Genomic DNA, 8,754 nt, shown 5'->3' on the forward strand with positions numbered 1-8,754 from the left:
ACCATCCATCCATTTTCCTCCGCTTATCCGGGTCCGAGTCGCCGACACCATTCTTGGCCACAGTTTTCCATATAGTTGATGTGTGCACACGAATATTGGACCTTGCCAGGGATTTCTGGAAGTCTTTAGCAGACACTCGAGGGTTCTTTTTTCCTTCTCTGAGTATTCTGTGCTGAACTTTTGGTGTCATCTTTGGTGGACGGCCACTCCTTGGGAGAGAATTAACAGTGGCCAACTCTCTCCGTTGGTAGACATCTTCTCTGACTGTCCATTGGTGAACATCCAGACTTTTAGAGATGGTTTTGGATCCTTTCCCAGCTTCATACAAATCAACAATATCGATGGCAGGTCTTCAGACGGCTCTTTTGAGTGAACCATGGAGCACATCAGACGATGCTTCTCATCAAGACAATTCTTACCAGGTGTGTGTTGTATAGTGGGCGGGGCAGCTTTAAGCCAATCATCAGTGATTGGGCAAACACCTGACTTCAATTGTTTGCTAAAAACTGGTCTCAATTTAAGTCTCCTTAAGCAGATGGTTCAGTTCCTTATTCCTCCCCCTTCTGTCATTGTTTGCATGCTATTCTCATTCAAATATGAAAACCTATAAATGTTTGGGTGGTTTTAGTTAAAGCAGACACTGTTTTCCATCTGTGTGATTCAGATTCAGATCACATTTGATGCTGATTTTATGCAGAAATGTCAGAAATTCCAAAAGTTTCGATACTTTTTCATCCCACTGTAAATGTGCTAGCGTCCTTTTTTCAGGACCACTTTGGAAACAGCAGACCACATCAAAGAACCAAATTGATGGAAAAAAGGCTGCTTAAACCATCAAACAGCTCAAGCCATGCTAGCTTGGATGTTAATTTTAGATGAAATACTTTGGAAAGAACGGGCCGGATGTTGCCCCCGGGCCATAGTTTGCCCCCGGGCCATAGTTTGCTCACCCCTGCTTTAGACTCTTTAGGCCGGGCTCCGTTAAAATGCTCCCTTAGACAGGAGGGCTGCATGCTAAGGTGCTGGACAGCCTTGTCCGCTAGGTGGCGGTATAAATCTTCCTACTGATCCCACCAGCTGCTGGAGTCGAACCGCTGACCCGGGAGGATGATTGACACATGCGGTCACAGCAATCAAGTCTACCCGGAAGATTGAATGAGATTTGCCACAACGAAAACCAAATATGTGAATTTTGACTCACCTCTTAAGCCCCCGGTGAGAACCGGACACATGGTTCTTCTAGATCTAGAATCTAGATGGTGCATTTGTGAGAGCTGTGAATAAAACAGACGTGCGTTCTGACGAACGTGCACAGTTGGTGTGGAGGAGCCTAGCCCGCCTCCACGCGTGGACGCCGGCCACACAAGCGACAACTGCAGAAGAACATGCCGTTAAAAACAACAACTGGTCTGCGCCTCTTTGTCACATCCATTCATTAGAAGGGATATATATATATATGTATTGTATACATAAAATAAAATTTAAAAAAATAAAATAAAAACCAGGGAAACCTGCTCAGGCCACTTAAAGAAATAAAAAAAAATCATATCCCAACTGTACGTCATTTATGACGTAAAAAGTACAAATTCCGAGATTCAAAAGTCGAAATGATGAGATAGAAACTGCCCTCGTCACGTGCTGGCACACGCTGGCACATGCGCACTTTGCATCTCGTGATTTAGTTCCACTTTTCATCACATAATGATGACTTTTGATGTCACAGTTGATATTTTTATCTCATCTTTCTCATCATTTGTAATCAACGATGACTTGATCTCATATTTTCAATGATTGATGTCATATTTATAACTTTCTCCGAGCGAGATCAAAAAAAAAATCATCTTTAAACTTTCAGCGGGGGAAACGTCTTCCACGGAAAGTCCGACCCGAAGGATTCGAGGGCTTAAAAATCCACCTTCGGATCTCCCAGTCCTAAATGACACGCGCACCAGGAAGGACTTTTACGCGCGGTTCCAGCCGCGGAAGCGCGCGCTCGCCTCCTCTCCGCGCGCGTCCACGAGCGCGCGCCCCACCGAAGGTGGGCACTCCGCACGTGTCACCCCTCCGGGAGCCCGCCGATCCGCCGTCGGAGCCGCGCGTAAAATCCGCTCGCTCGGCGCGCTCTCGTCGGCGCTCAGTCGGCTCAGCGACGATGGACAACTCGAGCGCTCCGGGGGGGCTCAACCGCACCCTGGGCGTGTGGACGGACCACAGCGTGGCGTACAAGGTGGTCAGCACGGCGGTGCTGCTGCTCATCTGCTCGGCGGGCGTGGCGGGCAACGCCATGGTGGTGCTGGTGGTGCTGACCACCAAGCACATGAGGACGCCCACCAACTGCTACCTGGTCAGCCTGGCGGCGGCCGACCTGACGGTGCTGGTGGCGGCGGGCTTGCCCGCGGCCGCGGACGGCGTGTTCGGCTCGTGGGTGTTCGGCCACTCGGGGTGCCTGTGCATCACCTACCTGCAGTACCTGGGCATCAACGCCTCGTCGTGCTCCATCACCGCCTTCACCGTGGAAAGGTACATCGCCATCTGCCACCCCATCAGGGCCCAGTTCCTGTGCACGCTGTCCCGCGCCAAGAAGATCATCCTGCTGGTCTGGACCCTCACCTCCGTCTACTGCGTCATGTGGTTCTACCTGGCCGACCTGCAGGTGCTGGTGTACGACAACGCCGCCGTCACCACGTGCGGCTACCGCGTCTCCAGGAAGTTCTACCTGCCCGTCTACTTCTTCGACTTCGGCGTCTTCTTCGCGGTGCCGCTGCTGCTTTCCGCCGTCCTCTACGGCCTCATCGGGCGCATCCTCTTCCTCAACCCGCTGCCCTCCGACGCCAAGGATCGCCGCGACGACGGCGGCAAAAAGAGCAGCGGCTGCGGGAACTCCGGCTCCACCGCGGCCTCCAGGAGACAGGTGCGCCCCTGCATGGACACCCCTTAGGGACCCGATGGCGTGATCATAGGAGGCGGAAGTACTGCTACTATAGTACTACTACAACTACTAACAGGCTGGCAGACTAATTCATGTCGTTTGAGCTCAGGCAGGGGTGTCCAATGTCCGGCCCGGGGGCCGTTTGTGGTACGCATGTTGGGTATTTTTCGTGGTCCGACTTCCAAAAATGTCATTTAAAAACCGAAATGAGAACAGATGGCAAACAACCACGTCTTTGTCGCGTGTTGATGCATGCAAAAGTTAGGACGCCCCTGCTTCTCCGCTGACGGAACTATGCGCTAATAATAATAATAATAATAATAATAATAATAATAATAATAATAATAATATCAAAGAAGAAGTAGCTGGTGTGTTGGCTCCAGCAACCGTCTTCGAGACCGTCTTGACCTGAATGTGAATCTGTCGTGGCGATGTCAGGTGACCAAGATGCTGGCGGTGGTGGTGGTTCTGTTCGCCGGCCTGTGGATGCCGTACCGCACGCTGGTGGTGGTCAACTCCTTCCTGGACCGCCCGTACCTGGACAGCTGGTTCCTGCTCTTCTGCCGGGTGTGCGTCTACCTCAACAGCGCCGTCAACCCCGTCATCTACAACGCCATGTCCCAGAAGTTCCGCGCCGCCTTCCTCAAGATCTGCCGCTGCGGACGCCGGAGCTCCGACAAACCCTCCGCCGCCTACAGCGTGGCGCTGAGCTACAGCGCCACCAAGGACACGTCCATGGCGGAGAGCACGGAGCACTTCACCACCGACCTGGAGGAGCTCACCGTCACCGATGAGCTGCTGTCGGAGCACAAGGACCGGTACCCCCGCTCCTCTTCTGATGGGAAAGTGGACTTCAAGCTTGAGGCTTGAGTCCGGGAGAAGGTTCTTCTTTGAGTTCTTTGAGAGTGACGGTCATCTTCCAAAGACTGAAGAGGAGATCCTGCAAAGGTTGCACAGATGCCATCTTGGGTCACTCGCAGCTTTCCACAGACCAGATCCAAACCGCTGGACACATTCCCCAAAAGCCATCAGATCAGTTCAGATCGGGTTTCTGGGATGAAAGGAGTCCATGAGGTCTGAGGACATCATGGACTCCTTCTAACGTTGTAACATTAGAAGTCCATGTAAATGTGAATATGAGTATTATAACTATATGGTACTGTAGTACAGTGGAATACCTCCACGTCAACAATCTGGAAACAATCTGGAAACAATCTGGCAACCCCCCCCTCGTGTTCTAATTATTCCTGAACAAACGCTCCGCTTAAGTCGACATCAACACACACGGCTGACCGCTTTGGTCAACAAAGTGGTTGCCAAATGTTCTACGATGAAGTTGACGAGTATTACGAGTATTACGAGTATTACGAGTATTACCAGCTTGGTCATCGCTAACCCCTAACTCGAACCCTAACCCCTAACCCTAACGTAACGTCAGACGTTTCCAACAGGTTCTCCAAAATATCAAAGACCGATCCCGATGATGGAATCATTCTGGATCCTATGATCCACGATATGATCAAATCGGGAACTTTGGGAATTTTCATCCTAGGAAGATAACGCGTGAAGCTCTAAAAATGCAACAAACACGGTTGTACTATATAACCAGGACGCGGTGGAATCTGGAGTGGAGTGGAGTGTCCCGACGGATTTGTTGTATCTTCAAAAGCGATGGAGCTAGATCCAGAAGAAAATGCATTTTTTGTGAATAACGACTGAACTAATATTGATATATGATTGATATATGATTGATATATGATCATCAATGCGTTTGCTAATGTTATGTTGTTGTGGTGAGGGCGTCTAAATGCATTTTCCGGACTATAAGTCGCACTTTTTTTCATAGGTTGGCTCTTCCTGCGACTTGTACTCCAGAGCCACTTATGGTTTTTTCTCCTTGGGGGCGTTTCCCCAAGGAAAATGGATGGGATAGGCTCCAGCGTACACCCGCGACCCTAATGAGGATAAGCGACGTAGAAAATGGATGGATGGAAAATGGCAGGGTTGGCAGGCATGTTTCTTCGGCCTTTGACTTGCTGCTCATGTGGTTAGAGCAGGGGTGTCCAAAGTGCGGGCCTGGTGCTATTCACATACCGCAGCTTTAAAAAAAAATGGCCTCAGAGGAATATTTTAGGAATAAAATCAAATATTATGAAGGAGGTTTAGGGCCACATTAAAAAGTGAAAAATGTGAAATATTGAATGTCAAACTAACAATTCTAATTATTGACATATTTAACAACTTAGCTAACTTTTCCATATAGTGAAATATGAAATGGAATTTTGATATTTTGTAATGCAACACATGTAGAAATGCTAAAATTAATATTTTCAAGCAATAACATCTCAGCTTTGTGATATAAGTTAAACCCCCACCCCCTTTTTTTGTGGTTATTGTTTTTATAATTTTTCAAATATTTTAAAGTAATCTTCTTACATTTTCTTCTCATAATATGACTTCAACTGAGTATATTTTGACTTTATTCCCATAATATAACTTTCCCCAGCCTAATTTACCGCAAAATGGGTTTCTTCATTATGCCTTAAAAAAATTCTTTAAGGGGACCTATTATTATTATTATTATTATTATTATTATTATTATTATTCCCCTTTTCTGACCCATAAAAGTAGTTAGAATGTTGCATTCTGGCGTTAAACCATCCCAAAGTTTCAGATAGTTTGGGTTCGCGCATTTGGAAGTGAGCCCTGGAAGAAGTCTGGGATGGCTCGGAAACGTTTGGTTTCAGAGAGTTCACTGTGACTTCACAGTGACTCTTGCCAGAAGTTATATGGGCATGCCCTGTACAAGCTGAGTGGGACCAATCACAGTGGAGTAGGCGTGCCCGGAGGCAGACTGTGGGTGGAATAAATGAATAGGTACTGAAGTCGATTCTGGAAGATCTAGAAAGTTTTCTGTGCTGGTTATTGTGTGTAGCGGCTCTATAGGAGTCCACAACTCAATACAAAAGGCCAAAAATGAGCACAACAGGCCCCCCAATTCCATTTCAACTAAATGCAAGGAGAATTACATTTTTCCTCATAATACTACAATTCACAATATTACAAGTTTATTCACCTAAAATCTTTACTATTTTCTCTTTACAGTCAAAGTATTATCACAAATTTACAGCTGTTTCTTTTTCATTTTTGCTGTTTTTCATTTAAATGTCCAATTATTTAATTTATATTTTATTTTTTCTTCATTTTCTTGTCATAGTCATGACATAACTTTTTCTAACTTAATATATATATATATATTTAGCAAACTTACAACTGAGTTTTGTCACATTAGGATTTAAAAAAATGAACATCTTACTTTAATATTTCACAACATAATTTAACTAAAATGACAATTTGTTTTTCATACTACATTATGCTGGTAAAATGATTTCTTTCTCTCAATATTATGACGTCATTCTTTTACTGCTGATTTTTTTATTTTTAGTTTTTTGTGCCTCGGACCAATAATAATAATAATAAAAAATAATAATAATAATAATAAACCCTGGCTGAGCATATCTTCAGCTACACTGGAGTGATTTTTTTGCGCGTTGAATTCAAATAAATGCAGAAAGAAAAGAGAAAGTAAAATAATATTTGGACAGCCCTGGTAGGTTAGCCGTCCTAATCACCAAAAAAGCCCAACAATGGCGATGGAAGAAGGCCTTTGTGTAGCGGTCCAGGTCTCCTAGCAACCGTATCCCAGAATGACAAGATGTTAATGAAGTCCAAACGAATGCAGCGGGTGTCGCGGCTAATGACGCCCCCATCAGTAAGACGTTTGTCATGGTGCTTGGCGTTGTGCTTGTCGTTTGTTGTTATGAAAGAATGAAAGAAGTCGGCTTTTCTTCGCTTTTCTGTGCTTATTTCCGTGCTTATATGTGCATCGGTGGAGTGTAGATGAAATAGAATTACTCTTTGCATGCGTGTGTGGAATATGTTGACAGCAGGCATGTCTTCACACACGCTGATTAGATGTTACAAGCTTATGAATGCTTATGAATGCTTATGAATGTGACCTTTACGGCGTGGAAAAAAAAATGGAAAATAATGTTTCAGTGTGGCTCATTATTGCCTGTCATGGAAACATGGATGTTGTTTATTTGCATAAAATGTGCTGCTGACGGTCAAACTGTGCTGTGTTCAAAATAAAGTTGTCTTCAGTCAGGAGTTTTTTTTTTGTCCAAAAAAGGAGACTAAGATTGAACATCTCCATGTCTTCCGAGGGTGGCGTTAGGATCCTAGTAAAGGCAGCTCCTGCATTCGGTGTCACTTGATGAAACGTTGCAGAGACGCTGGGTCGTGCCAACAGTGGGAATGTGCTGAAAGTTTTGTGTGGGAAAAAACATTTCTTCATTCGTGATACGACAACGAAATCGTCCTCGTCCTGGCGGCTCTGAAATGGTCTCAACCGGAGACCCGCATCTTCTTGTGGTCATTAAGTTGCTTTACTCTTATATACGTCATATAGAAGATGAAGATAAATATATCTTCTAGTGGTCATTAAGTTGCTTTACTCTTATATACGTCATATAGAAAATGAAGATAAATATATATGACTTTTACTAAATGTTTATTCAAGGGAACCTCTTCTGTTTTTCCACTTTTCTGACCCATAAAAGTAGTTAGAACGTAGTATTCTGGTGTTAAAGTGTCAGATCATGAGGTTTGGACATTTGGAAGTGAGCCCCGAAAGAAATTTGGGATGGCTCAAAACGCTCGGTTTCAAAAGGCGTGGTCAAACTGCCCCTTTGTGATGTCACAGAGGGGCGGACTTCCTTATATGGAAACTCTCTGCCCTCCCCCAGAATCAAACTAGAAAGCTTTATGTGCTGGTTATTGTGTGTAGCTGCTCTATAGGAGTCCACAACTCACAGGTACCCTTGAAGTCATTTACATTTGTTATTTTTACACTTTTAAGTATTTTTTAATGTATTTGTATTACTTTAAAAAAAAATCACATTTAAGTCTTTAATTAAATGTTTTTACACTAATAAAAGTATGTATTTTTACACTAAGTTTATTTATGTTTATTCTTTCATGTATTATTTAATGAAGTAATCAGACGTGAAGTCATCCTTTGAAACATGAACATCCATAATTATGAATTATGTCCATAATGTGCATCATAAAGGAACTTCTTAAGGGATCCTGTCAAGGAAATGAAGAAGACAAATCAAATTTTAACAAATAAAAGAAATGAAACTAAAATCTTAAAGTGAATTGAAGTCAGACATGAGTTGTCTATATTATTATAAATATTGTCATATTTTAATGGAGTCTTCGACTGGCCCGACCCGCCATGATTTCATCACCTTCATCACTCATCATTGTTCCCCATTAGACGCTAATTCTATCACCACCTAATTGTATGTTAGCGCCTCTGGAGCCTCTGGAGTCCAAACGATGGCGTGATGCAAGCCTCGCTCTCTCGGCCTGTCAGGTGACGCCACCCGGGACCTTGACTTGAGAACGTGAGGGAACTGAGTTATGGCGACACAACTAGCATGTGTTGCTAATCAGGAAAAGGGGCGGGACGGTGGGATTCAATTGAACGCAGCCAATTGGATTAAAGCAGGGCTTTTCCAGAGCCACAACCAGCAAAAAGCTAGGCTGTAGATCAACGTGAGATCTTCGGTGTTTGGGCAGCAGGAGCGTAAAGGTGACGTTAGAAGTCTTATTTCATGTGTGGGGGGCAAGAATAAGGATGAAAACTGTAGAGGATAAAACCTTTTCTAGGTCTTCAATTTCCTCTTATTATGTCTCCGGAACTAAATAGGGTCATAGGAGTGTAACAATGACTATAGGGTTGTTACTTCATGTCT

At 44.5% G+C, this 8,754-nt stretch overlaps 1 protein-coding gene across 2 annotated transcripts; it reads left to right on the plus strand.

Annotated features, from left to right (window-relative positions):
* Positions 1–2,068: 2,068 nt before the first annotated feature.
* Positions 2,069–7,087, plus strand: LOC131102305 (thyrotropin-releasing hormone receptor-like). 2 transcript variants are annotated; one of them, XM_058047866.1, is made up of 2 exons: positions 2,069–2,911; positions 3,368–7,087. In XM_058047866.1, exons 1-2 carry the CDS (start codon positions 2,153–2,155, stop codon positions 3,797–3,799), a joined length of 1,191 nt encoding a protein of 396 aa, XP_057903849.1. In that variant the 5' UTR covers positions 2,069–2,152; the 3' UTR covers positions 3,800–7,087. The 2 variants fall into 2 exon arrangements, with proteins under 2 accessions (XP_057903849.1, XP_057903850.1); XM_058047867.1 differs by having other exon boundaries at positions 2,069–2,873; positions 3,327–7,087.
* Positions 7,088–8,754: the final 1,667 nt, after the last annotated feature.

Source organism: Doryrhamphus excisus, chromosome 14, assembly GCF_030265055.1.
Source record: "Doryrhamphus excisus isolate RoL2022-K1 chromosome 14, RoL_Dexc_1.0, whole genome shotgun sequence".
NCBI classification, from domain to species: Eukaryota; Metazoa; Chordata; class Actinopteri; order Syngnathiformes; family Syngnathidae; genus Doryrhamphus; species Doryrhamphus excisus.

Bases quoted from the DNA above. Each gene is read 5' to 3' on its own strand.
- LOC131102305 (XM_058047867.1), top strand. From the start codon at position 2,153: ATGGACAACTCGAGCGCTCCGGGGGGGCTCAACCGCACCCTGGGCGTG. The intron at 2,874-3,326 runs GCGGGAACTCCG...ACCGTCTTCGAG, and splicing joins CGGCAAAAAGAGCAGCGGCT to ACCGTCTTGACCTGAATGTG.